The sequence below is a fragment of the Apteryx mantelli genome, chromosome 2 (genome assembly GCF_036417845.1).
Source record: "Apteryx mantelli isolate bAptMan1 chromosome 2, bAptMan1.hap1, whole genome shotgun sequence".
Classification (NCBI taxonomy): domain Eukaryota; kingdom Metazoa; phylum Chordata; class Aves; order Apterygiformes; family Apterygidae; genus Apteryx; species Apteryx mantelli.
The window spans coordinates 133473634-133487357 of NC_089979.1; the positions used below are offsets into that span (position 1 = coordinate 133473634).

The 13724-nt window shown below is 37.5% G+C and overlaps 1 protein-coding gene across 3 annotated transcripts; it reads right to left on the reverse strand.

Moving 5' to 3' along the window:
* FAM221A (family with sequence similarity 221 member A) lies at nt 1-12954 on the reverse strand. Of its 3 annotated transcripts, none has more exons than XM_067292484.1 (8): nt 12866-12954; nt 10872-11045; nt 10208-10398; nt 6987-7193; nt 5592-5702; nt 4770-4858; nt 3056-3131; nt 1-497 (listed from the first exon to the last, which is right to left on the reverse strand). In XM_067292484.1, exons 2-7 carry the CDS (start codon nt 10919-10921, stop codon nt 3069-3071), a joined length of 711 nt encoding a protein of 236 aa, XP_067148585.1. In that variant the 5' UTR covers nt 10922-11045; nt 12866-12954; the 3' UTR covers nt 1-497; nt 3056-3068. The 3 variants fall into 3 exon arrangements, with proteins under 3 accessions (XP_067148585.1, XP_067148587.1, XP_067148586.1); XM_067292486.1 differs by having other exon boundaries at nt 1-502; XM_067292485.1 differs by lacking the exon at nt 1-497 and having other exon boundaries at nt 2202-3131.
* Nucleotides 12955-13724: the final 770 nt, after the last annotated feature.

Here is a 13724-nt window from a genome sequence, read left to right on the forward strand (position 1 = left end):
TTAAAGACACTGACAACTTGACAAAGTAATTCTGAACTGATATCATTATTGTGTGTGAATTCACACATTCCCCTTCCTTCCAAACCTGAGACACATACGCATTTTATATTTAGTATCAGAGAAGCACAGAATCAGAAGGAACCCCTTACCCTTCACTTAGGATTAATCATCAGTTCTTTATTGTAAATAGCCATTACATATACACCCTTTCATAGGATGATTAAAATTAGTAAAACAATGGTGTTCCACACTCAATGCATGTAATAATAGTAGCAAAATATTGATATGAAAGCCAACTATTTTAAAATGAAAAGGACATAAGCGTTGCCTAAGACTTACACAATACACCATTTCTCACGTACCTTTGGATTAGTCAGAAATGGTTAATGTGTCTAGCTGAATGGCAGATATATGCCCGCACATAAATCATACAGATAAACTGATAACTTCTCTGTTGTGTTCCATGTTCTTCTCTGTTCTATGTTCAAAGTTCACAACTTCTCTTAGGAAAAAAAAAAAAAGTCATCAACAGGTACATGTTAAACCGAGCATTTTATTTAACGATTGCTGTTAATGGCAAACATACTAGCATCTTGTCTCTGCTTTTACCTTTTAAAGTGTGAAGAGATTTTTCAATAGAATAGGATGTTGCAATTTTGATCATGAAAAAATATATTTTTTTAGGATAATTTCAGTTTGGTTACTTTGAATAAGGGTCATTCTAGTTACGTCTGCAAATTTTACTTCAGACAGCAGTCTCAAGTTTTTACAGCAAGCAAAAGTCTGAAATATTTTGTACCTGTATTTTCCTGTAAATTGTATACATATTAAAAGTTCTGCAAAAAATACTACATGTGTACCAAGAAGTATGCATGTATGCCTTCTAGTAACAAATTGAGTTTAATTTTTGCTTAAAAGCTCATCTACAGGGGTGAAAAGTGGTCAGAACTCCTAAGCAATATCAAATGCACTTGACATTTTTATGGCCCCCCATTTTTCCAACCAAAAGTATCATAAAAAAAAAAGTTATATTTATTTCAAGTATCATACAAATGGAAACTTTAAATAAGTTTAAGCACAAAACTTTAATTCTTTGCATTGATAAAAACAGTTCTTGACAATCAAAAGTATAGTTTAATACAACTGAATTTGGCACAGCAAACATGTAATTGACAAGCATATACTTTTAACTCAAAATCTCAATAAAAGCACAGTAAGTTATTTCCCAAAAGTAAAATGTAATGTTATCAGTGTAAAAAATAAAACAAAAACATAAGTTGTTTGTAAATTGAAAGAAGAAACTACTATGATCTCTGACTATAACAACATTTTGCTGTGAGATACCACATACATTTTTGGAACTGCATTCCCTAATGAATGTAGCCACGGGGGGGGAAAAAAACCCACTAAATTATTAGAATAAACTTCCCCTATTTGGTTTGTAATAATCTCTTTGAGGAATAAAATCAAATTATTTTCCTATAGTTTTATTTACAAATATTATTTACATTTTTCAGTTTCTTGTGATACTGTTGTGAAATCTCCATTTACTTCTGAGAGTAACGTGAAGATCTATAGTAATGATTGCTTATTAAAACCAGTAGAGGGAGCTCAAATTAATGTTTTTATTTATTACATTAAAGCACTATGTAGTAGGGTAGATTTTGATGGTAAAGGTACATTTTAAACATTCAGTAGACATTTTGGCATTTAATTTAAGGTAACAGGTTAACCTCTCTGATTGACATTGCTAATAACAGTATAGCTAAGAATAAGTGGAGGTAAATAACCTTTATTCCCATTTTAATTTGGGCAGACTAGCCTGTATTCCCTTCTCTCTCAGATTCCAGCCACCTCCATCAGTCACTGTGTGAGTCTCACACTCCCAAGAACCTTCCTTCCCAATTCATTCAACCTTGCGTTATTTCTATCAGGCACATGCAGCTATCCCAGTGGCATCAGTGTCTAAGATGGGAAGCAAAGCTTTACAAGCTTCTACCAACTCTTGCTATAAAGGTGAAGTACACACATAATACCTGGAAAGTCTTGAATCCATGAGACATCTTCAAGTACTTTTAAGGGCAAATTGGCTTATACGTCTCTGTCCATTTTCAAGGGAGCCTAGCAAAGTTAACTCAGGGTCTGCTTTTGCCCCCTACTTCCACCCACACTGTAGCCTCAGCCACATATTCTGCGCTAAATTCTTTTCATGCTGCTTCCCAGATATAAAACACCACGTAAATTTACCAAAGTTTACATTTTTCTCTCCACTACCTTTCTTTTGTATCATGTCCAATCCAACACAAACTCTGAGTCCCTCAAAATGGGAGGTGCTTTTATTTTCTTTGTGCATGATACAAAAGAATCCATTAGGTAAAGAAGGTTATATCAAACAGGATATATGATTGTTTCTTTATATGCAATAAGTAGTGTATTAATTTCTACCTAATGTGCTCAAAAGTTTAGTGTAATAGAACTAGGAAATCACTGCTATGGACAGTGCCAAACAGAATCTGGAGGACAGTACTGTTAGAGAGGTCTGGGATAAAGCATACAGTAGGATTCCTCCAACTAGGTAGTAAGTATGTGTGGAAATGGGGTTACCAGCGTACAGAATGTCAAATGTAAAATAAGTTATATGTTGGCAAAAACAGAGCTTACAGAAGAGAGACAGAAGGAAGGTGTGTTTGAATTTTATGCAAAGGAGATGAAGCCAACAGAAAAAAAAAAAAAAGATTTAAAGAAAAGTTTGAAATGTCAGTGTTAATAAACATAACAAACCCCACCAAATAAAAACCCATGAACAAGATGAGTAAGGACTCTACAAAAAAAGAAAGTGTGTCATAAAAGTCTAATAGGGTTTACAATATTTACTTGCCCTATTAAATTGTAACACTTAAATGTATGCTTACACTCTCAGAGCATAAATAATAGTTCTGTAGAATACAGAATTTATTGAGCAGAATAAAGAAATGAAGAAATAAAAGTATGCAAACAAGCACAGTGAGAAATACACTTCAATATAATGATAAATAGTACTGTGCTATATAATAACCTTTTCATTAATCTCATGGCTTCTTTGACTGCACTGGACTTTTCTCTTTCTGTTTAGCAGCCTTCTCTTTTTTCAGCTGTAACAAACAAACCAACAAAAAAAAAGATATATCAATGGTTCAAGCATTTATTTGTAAGTAGACTAATATTACAATATTGGCCACCTGTAACCAGTCACAAATTTACCAGAGTGATTTATGGGATAGAGCGCGATACAGATCCTTCTTAACCCAGTCCAGCAGTGCTTACTTGTGTATCATGTGACAAAGGAGCACCTGCATAGCTCTGCAGCTCCTCCCTTATTCAAACCAGGACTGCCTTTATCTCTGATACTGGCAATTTAGCAATGTATGTAGCCCTCAAGGCCAAAGTGCCTCACAAATGTTCATGATTTTATCTTTATGTCAATGAAAGTTAAAGAAGTTTTATTACAGATGTGTAACAGATACTGTTAGACTAACTAGTATACACAGATTCACAACAGAAGTTTGTTGCTGAGGTAGATGCTAAACCTGTTTCTCAGTGCTCCTTGCTGACCCACAAAGTCATCCCTTCCTTTTAAAAGGTTTTTTTATACAAAAAGTTCTTACAGCAAAGTATGATTTGCCAACACACATACATTTAACTCTGCCATCTTGTAGTGAGACTAATTAATTAATTCAAACAAGAATAATATAACTGTTACTTTAGAAGCAACAGTTGTTCTCAAGTATTGTTATGTAAGCCAACGAAATACTATTCACAGCAACTATATAAAAAGGATGCATATCATAAGGTACCTTGTACCTATCAAATATGCAATAAAAAAAATCAGTGTTTTAAATTTTTTTTTTTTTTTGTTATAAAACAGTGTCAGAAGGAAGTAAGGCTCCCATTCTGATTTGGACACCTACAGGTGAACACACTGCTCAGCGATCCTGTTGTTGATCTACACAGCAATTATTTTAAAGTTTTTCCGTATTTGGAGGCTTGATGTCAGTATCTGAAATTCCCGCCTTTTGCAAAGAAAATAAAATCTTCAAGGAAAAAAGAAAAGCAATTTGGATTTAATAGTAATGCTTTTTTTCCCCCACTATAAACTGATGCTGTATTTGCAACCTATTGTCACTTTAAGCTTTTATAACCCAGGTAGTTGTGCAACATTGCCTTGCAGTTCATCAACAGTGAAGACATACTTCCAGCTGAGATGGAGCTAAGCACAGTGTGGGGAAAGAAGAGGTATTTCAGGATCTAAATAATGTATATTGTAGGGCATTTAATCAGTACAATCAGTGGAGTGAAGGAGGCACTTTGAGATGGTGATCCTGATCATCTAAGAAATATGCACCAAATTTAGCCCAACTCCATAGAACTTCCTAAGCAAAAGAGTATGATGAAGTTTTGTGTATGAGGGCAGCAAACATACATGTTAAAGGGGATTTTTTGTGAGTCTATTTTGTTTGGTTTTTTTGTCACATAATAAAATATTTTGTTTTTCTGTAATGGAAATTTAACTCAATAAAAATCTGCCCAGATAAGGCAAATACCATCCCAGACATGACTGGCCTCTAAAATCCTACAATACCATGTAATTGTATTGCAAACCTCATTTTAAGAAGCTAGCGTTTTCTCAGAAAGAGAATAAATAATACAATGCATTTATGGGCCACTTCAATCATATGTTTGTCTTTCTTAGCCACGCAATAAATCATTGAGCAATAAATGCAATGACTTGCCCTTTCCTGATGATGTTTTTCAAAATAAGCCATATCATCATCTTCTGAACGCCTTTCATAAGAAACTTGCACTGTAGCATTAGAACCACCTGAAGGAAAAGAACAGTTAGATGAATGATACTTGCTATTCCATTTGTTATGTTTTAGATTTGGAAAAACACATTCAAAAATGACAACTCACACCAGATGTAGTAAAAAACATTATAGGTAAGTAATAAACCCTAATAATTAGGACTAAAGAGTATGGGTTCGTAGTTAATATAAATAGCCTTGGAGGAGCTCATCAGTAATGTTAATTGCTAAATACTTATACTAAATGAGGGATATAAAATGAAACAAGTATAACCGACCCCCTAATTCCATGCTGAAAAGACTTTCTGGCAGAAGGCAGTTTCACAGGATTGTAATGAGCGTGCGTGCATGTGCATACGTATGTGTGTGTGCATACGTATGTGCGTGTGTGTGTATAGATATATATATGTACTATGCATTTAGATATGTTGAGCTTTTAGTAGGAATCGAAAATTTAAAAAACTGATCCAATGAATAAGTGTTACTACTGATGAGGACAATATCAAATGCAAGGAAAAAAATCACCTAAGTTAAAAAGCATACCATTACCAAAATAATAAGCAATAATAATACAGTTATTTTAAGCACTTGAAGTGCAGGAATGTTGTACTAACTTTTTAGATAATTAGGCTTCAATATTCATTTTAATTTTCAACTTGATTTTACCCTTAAACATCCTTCAATTCATAAATGAAAATAATTAATATTATATGATACATTTATCATAATAAAACAATATTAATACACCACCCGTTATCGGTGAGCCGGTTTGAGCAGAAGTAGAAGGTCCTTGAAATGCTTTTAGAAATGGATGATCCATATTGGTAAGAGGAGATTCTAAGAATTCAGTGGAAGGAGCCCCTGTTAGAAAAATAAGTTGACTGAAAACAATAATTAGCTTCACAAGATGTATTAAAAACATACATGATGGGGTCAAAACAAGGCTACAGATTCAAATCGACAACACTGAGTGCAGACCAAATAAACATGAATTAAGAAAAACATTTCAGAGGATGGCTTCAAAAGAAATGAAAAAAATCTGGTTCTTTAGTTACAACTGCTATGCTATGGTTTCTGAACTACAGACAGATCAAGGAAACCAGATTATAATTTTAAAAAGAAATAATAAAATGAGTACATGGCAATAACAAATAAAACAGCATTTCAGGATAAAATCAGTCCATTACTACATGACACAGAACCACAGGGTAGCAGAGGTATCAAGGCCTGCTAATGCAGATGTCAAAGTTCTACAAATGACCGCTTTTTAAATGCTTAACAGTTATTAATTGAGGGTTTATTTAAGAAATCATTTTCAAATTCCAGTTGAAATGTGCCTTACACTGGAAAAAAGAATCATGTATCTAAGCTTTCTAGGTGGCAAACTTGAAATGAATAACAAAGAAAATGGGACAATACAACAAAATTTAATTTCTATGGGGAGCAATTATCAAATGTGATTATTCCCAGCAAGTTTCTGCAGGGAACCAGTTTTTGGCCCAGTGTTGTGACCTATAAAAAATACTGCCAGTAAAGTTTGCAGATGGCATACAAAATGGCTGAATGGTAAACAAAAAGGGTAAATCAGTTATATAGAGCAATCTGGATTATTTGGTAGATAGGCACTTCTGGACAGCATGCATTTTAGTATACCCTATTGCAGAGTTCAGCATCTAAGAATAAACTATGTGAATTGTACTTACAACAGAAGGAAGAAAATTTGAATCCTAGAATGTATGAATTCTGAAAAAAATGTGGGAACTGTATAATCAAGGAAATTCTCAGGGCAGTATTAGGGTAGAAGGATTAACATAAGTATAAAATGGATGTATTAAGAAAAAAACAGAAATTATAGAGTTCTTTCTACAAGATATGCTGCAATTTAACCAGAAGCTACTAAGCTTAACACCAGAATTATCAATAAAACAGTTTTTCCAAGAATTTGCTCCAGGAAGTTGGACAAGACAGTCACAGTGGTCTCTTCAGACCTTAGAATCTCAGAAAATAAAAAAAAAAGTCTGTGTTTAAGTCCTACTCCTATTGATCCAGTTTGCCTCCCAACTTTTAAAGTCTATGTTGGATTATTACTTTTCAAAAATACCTAGTCTGAAAATTGAAATTTCATCTCAGGTCAACTGCACTTACCTATTCCACTGTCATCCAGTCTCATGTAGCCTTCTGCTAGTGAACTAAAACCAGTCAATCCTCCCATAGCAGCATAAGGAACATCCTGCCCCACAGGCCTTCCTTGGGCTAACCATTCTTCTTTAGTTTCCACTACTGTTTCATGAGCATATGTTGGCTGACCACATCCACAGGTAAAGCAGCTATGAAATCCCAAGCACTTGGAACCTAATTAAAACATAAATAAGTATTATGAATGAGATGATAATGGAATATATACTTCACAACTGACAAAGTTGTTTCCCTAAATTGATCATGTCAAGAACTACAGAGTTCCTTCACTACAAAAGCATCTAGTCAGACCTCCTATTTGGAAACTCATATGTGACTCTGGCAAAACAATCAGCTGTTGTTGATGGAGCCTTTTATAGTCTTTTTCTTCGTGATATGAAAATGCTTTATAAGACAGGAGAAAGGATGAATGTGGGGATTTGATCATGGGAACCACAAATCTGAATTCTACTCTTGGAGTCAATCCTAGGGTGGGGCCAGCTACTGTACTGATCATATATTTTGTTCTCGCATTTGATCAAAGGAAATCAACAAGGTAGAGGCCATTTAGCTAACAACTTGTGAGTAAAATCCACTGCTTTAGGGACTGACAACAATAGTTATCACTCACCTTCCATGCCAAATTACTCCAGTTATTTCACAAAACAGGCAGAGAATCAGATGAGACATAGCAGCACACAGTACCTGGACAGTAACCGTCAGGAGGACTGGTGTATCTAGGATGCTGAATGGTTTTGTTGATCGGTCACAGGGTCTGACCCTTCAAAATTGCAATTCATTTTGCAAATTTGACGTGGGGATTCAACATCTAACTCAAAAAAAGTTACCTTCCTTCAAGTTCCTGCTATTTGTGCCTTCTCTTTAAAGCAAGAATACTAACTGATCTTGAAATACAATGAGGAGGAGGATACAAAAACCAAAGTATTTGTATGAACACTTGAACCTGGAAACACTGTAACATTCAAAACTTTCTCATTTTATTATTCAGTGATAAAACCTCCTTTTAACTTTTGCTAATTTTCACCTTTGGTTCATATAGAAATCCCTAGACAGGAATTCTAGAATTATTATATGTGGCTCTCACAGTGATGCTGGCATTATGGAAAAAACAGAATCACAAAATAATCAAAAGTTAGAACGGACCTCTGGAGGTCATCCGGTCCAACTCCCTGCTAGAAGTAGAGCAAAATTAGAGTGGGATGCTAAGGGTCTCATCCAGTCAAGTTCAGAATATCTCCAAGGATGGAGATTCCACAGCCTCTCTGAACAGCCTGTTCCAACATCTGACTTGCCTCAGGGTAAGCACTTCTTTCCCAGTATGGAATCAAGATTTCCTGTGTTACAACTTGTATCCATTGCCATTAATAACACCCTTCTCTTTCCCTCCCCTCACCCCAAAATCCAAAAAAAAATCTGTCACTGGGTAGAGAAGACAAGCTACCAGAATTCTGTCAGTATTATCTCCAAATCTCTACAGCAGGTGTTAATGCTGTATACCCAGAATGCTTCTAATCCCACTTATAAACAAATCACATAATTTAGATGCCTTAAAAATAAGCAGAATGATCCTGGTAATAAACAGTGACTGTGGCAACAGCAAAATAGGTTTGACATAGCAGTACCATTAGACTGGCTTTCAGGGTTTTTTAAGCATATATTGCCACTGGATATAATTGATACCGTTATAAAAATGAGATATTCAGAAACAGAGTGAAGTGATACATCTGGCCCAGCTACAGGTAAGACTAAACATCATCAAAGCCCTACTGGAGCAATCATGTGAACAAGAAATTGAGGAATTGGTTTTGCAAGTTTCATTATTCAAATTACTTTATATTACAAATCTATTTATGACCTGCCTCCAGCTCCTAGTTACAGTTCATTTTGCAGAGCAACACAGATGATTTTTTTGGGGGGTACTCCTCAGCAACATAACCCTCCCTTTCTATTCAGATACAGAATACCATACATACAATATATACAGTGAAATTGCAATATTGCATCGATTATAGGAAGATTACATCTCTAATTTACTCATTACATTAGACTTACACAACACTGAGTTAGACTAATACCAGTAGATTAAAATGATACAATTCCAGAAGTGAAGTAAGTCTCAGCACTCCTCTATATAATCTTTGCAGTCCTCAAAAGTGTCAGGTATTTTGTGAAACACTAGAAAAATTGCTGTGCATAATGTAAACAATTATTAAAAACAGTGTTCTAAGGGTTCAGTTTGAATCATCCAATTACACATTTAAGACTCTCTCACACATTACTTAGAGCAAATTCTTGAAAGGCTGTCATATTTTATGTATTATTCTGTTGGATATTATTCTCTTTTCATCCAGCAAAATTTGTTTATTATTTTTCTGTACAGATCAGACAGACTTCATGAAAGAAATTTACTAACAGTCCAGAACTCTAACAAAAAAAATCTTCAGCTTATGTAATTCGAGGTTTCAAAGAAAAACAATTTTATGTATTTTTTAATTTCTATGGTTAATAATTATTGCTGTTTCAATACAATAACCTTGGCCAACTGAAGCAAAAAGCTGCTTCTTAATTCAAAGAATGATTTTTCCCTCACAAACTTTTTGCTTGAAAATCCTTTGCCCTTTGCATTTCTGGACACAAAACCTGTAGGTTTGGGATCTGCTTTTTTTAGAGTGTTAACAATTGCACTATTTGGGAACAGAGTGCTGCTTCCTATTGAGTTGAGAAAAGATATAAAAATATGTTAACATTATATTCAACCAGGCAATTGAGGAATGGAGATTAAAAACTTCTCTCTCGCAAACTACCAAATTCAAGTAGAAAAGTCAGGTGCATGCACCAACGGAAGTGACAAACTGCAAACAGGGTGTTTTCATGCTGCCTAACTTCAGGTGGCTGGTCTCCATATGTTCCTAACCTAATCAATCAGGAAACTTATGCTCCTTTGAAGGATTTGGGGAAACTAAGGATGCTCTTCTAAACCTTTCAAAGCAAAAGGCCATGTCTTCCTTCCCATTTCTCATCCTTCCGCAAATGGCCAAAATATACATCAATGACAAGTGCAGCACATACCTAATACCCTGGGCAGAATACAGATCCTTAAATGCAGACCCTAAAATGTTATTCCTGTTAAGTTTACTGTAAGGAATGCTGCAACCATATAAGCAACTTACAAGAGTTACATGAAAATCCAGGCGCTGCACTGTGCTGATCAGCAAAATATTTGCATCTACAACGAATGGGCTGTGTGCCATTTAGAGGAACACAGTGATAGGACTGGCACTGACAACGGCTTACTCTACAAGGCACACAAATAGGACGATCTTTTGGAATCACTTCATAGTCCATTTTGTGTTGTTTATATCTAAAACAGACAAAAATAATGACTTTTACAACTTTGTTAGTATTTATCACAAGACTAACTGAAAGGCTTGTAATTTAGCTTACAAGTTCTGTGTTGAAGTACCTTTAATTATCTTAAGAATTAATTGTTAATTTTCAATTAGATACACAGTATCATCAGGTGCTTTTACATTCATACATTATATGAACACCACAGATGTTGTATTTGGACAGCACTATCAGTTTCTTTCTGTGTACAATAGCTCAGACCTTAAAGTTTAAGCTGAATTTACTGAAGACTACAAAATTTTACTCATCTCAAAAATTTTCAGATTTGTATTTAAGAACTTTTCTTATAATTTAAAGCCTAATTTTTTTAATTCTTTGACCTTACATTAACTTCCTTATACTGTACTGTAACGTATCTGGAAATATTTTACATTTCTCTAATTAAAAAAAAATACACCCATGGGGAAAAAAAGAAAAGAATCCTACCGATGAGTACAAAAGCACAGTGTCTCTTGCCCCACAAGTTTACAATCCATGCCAGCTGGTGATCTCCAGCTCACATACAACCTGTTCTTTAACCGAATTGGTAATACTTTTCTTTTGTATTCTTCATATTCCTCAGGAGTAAAGAGCTTTCCTCCATCATCATCACCTACAATTCTGTAAGCATGTCAGAAAAAGAATAAGGAAAATTAAGAACATGAAAGTTGGCTTCTCAAACTATTTTTACAAACAATACATAACAGTAAATGAGTAAACTATGCTGAAAATTGGAGACACATATTTAGGGGAACCATAACTGATTTTTAGGCAAATCATTTGAATAATGCTCTTTTAATAAATTTGCTCTGATGTCTGAAAACTGTCTCAACAGGGGTTGTAAAAGACAAAGGAAAAAATTAATACAGCCAACTATCAAGCTTCTTTTTATACTGCAGAAAAAGGACTTGCCATCAAAAGTTGTACCTGACAGCCTGATCTCTGACAAGTCACTTCACCCATCTACATGTCTGTACTGCAGACTTCTATCAAATTGTCTGAGTCTAGTTTGAGCAAGAATATTCACCCCGAGTAGGAAACAAACTGCTGTCAAAGAAACAAACAATACTTCCAAGTTATCTTCTAGCTTGCAAGAAGGTTCTGTTAGTTTCCTGTAAATTATGTTAATTGCAGCTGTATCCCACACCTCCAACAGGCCCATTTGTTTTAAGTATCACCACATTCAAATTAAAAGTTACTGGACAGCTGGGACTCAGTTGGAGCAACATTCAAACTCTACATTTACATAGACAATTGAAGACAGTAAGTGAAAATCTGTAAAATATGATTTATACTTAACTGCAGCACATAATGATGCTGAAGGTTAGTTTAGTGATGCCTGTAAATACTTCAGTTACTATTTGTTGGGTGTATGAAAATATATCTAACATGAGTGATTCTCATCTATTCTGTGCATTTGTACATTATCAGTACTGTACAATACCAGAATAACATTTGAATATATTATCATTTGCATGCACCAGTGAAGTTGATACTTATCCATCTTCACTGTTTGGAATCAATGCATAAATACTTATATAAGAAGTATGAGCATGTGTATCTGATGCTTTAATGAGGCTTTTTTAAGCTAAATTTCTTAATCTAAATTAACACCACGTTTCAGTGTAACAACTGAGTCCATGGTTTTTTTTGCTTCCGGTAAACTCTTCAACAGGAGAGATGACTAGATTAGCAAAAATACTTCAGGGTATAAGGGGCATGTATTTATACACAATAAAATACACACAAAAGCCTGTATTTCTTGAAAAGTAATACAGTTGGCAGATTATCATCTTACACTATTTCACAAAAACGTACATTCACATGTGCAGGCAGGCATACAAACAGGCCTGAACATGGGAAACAGATGCGTTGTTTCACTCTCAAGTTTCACTTGATAGTCAACGCTTAGAAAATGAGTTTTCACAGGCTAGGTATAAAGGATGTGTGCACCAAAAGCTTGCCTCTGTTTCCTCGCTAAGGCCAATAATAATAATTTTAAAAAATCTTCTTTCCTTGAAAAAAAGCCGTCTCAGGCGTGAACATCTCCACGAGCTTCATAAAGGTCCTGGCCGTTTCACAAGCAAGTCTGGGAAGGGGGAGAGCAAACAGACCAGCGCGGACCCGGCAGGCAGAGCTTCGGCCCGCCCTGCAAGCAGCGGCGGTGCCCCGGTACTCGGACGACCTCCCGGGAAAGCCGGTGGCTGCGCAGGGAGCAGGGCGGCGGGAACGCCCGGCACCGGGCCGGGAGCCGGGGCCGGGACCTGCCGCCCCTCTCCGCCCGGGGGGCCTAGCGCCGGGCTTCGCTTGGCAGAGGCCGCCCCCCGCACGGGTTTCCTTCCACCCGCTCGTTAAAAGCGGAGCCTTCCTTCTCCCGCCACAAGCCGCGCCGCCCGCCCCACAGCGGCCCAGCCAGCCTGCAGCGCCGGCGCGGCGCTCACCTCCGCTACTCCGCGTACTCCTCCGCGGCCGCCCCGCCCCGCCCCGCCGCCGTTGGGCCGCGCGGGAGCGGGAGGGGGCGGCTGCCCGGGCCGCGCTGCCGCCGCCGCCGCCGCCGCCGCCGCCGTGCGCGATGGGCGGGCGGCGGGTTCCCTGCTGGCGCGGGCCCTGGCTGGGCGGCCGCCGGGCGCGAGGCGCCGAGACCCTCAGGACTGCTCGAGGGGGACTGGGCAGCCCCAGTCCCGGGAAGGCTGAGCCTGCCGCAGGGGCTCTTTGGGGTGCAGGGACGCCTCCGCCATATCCCCGCCGCGTACAGGCGCGGCTGCGTTGTGGCCCACAGACCTGCCTCCAGCCCCCCGAGCTGAAGAGCTTTGCTGCCCTCGCTCTGGAAGCATAAACCCGTGAGCTCTACTCGCGCTCGCTGCACCGAGATCAGCCCTGTGCAATGGCATGGCAGCGCTTCCACACAGCATGGTTTAATACGCCTCGTTTTGCTCTGCAGTGCAAGGCTCTGGCGGTACATATCTCCCCAGCGTATACACATTAGCTTGGAGGTACGCATTTTTATAGGCAATTGCATTAACCGTACTAACACTATCACTTGCAAGCATTTGATCGTAGTAGTCAGGCAAATTTCCTCTTTTTAGTTGCTCCTTCTTCTGAACGTAAACAGCAGCTCTACTCTGCTGTACTAAAACTATCTTCCTAAAAGGTGAGCACACTGGCATCGCTTCAGTCCTGTTATGGAAACTATTAGGCTCGCCGGCCACCATAACAGGGTCCGACCCTATGTTCCCGCTGAGGCAGAATTTCGAAGTCAGATTGGGGAGAAATATAATTTAATGATACACGTGTGGTAAT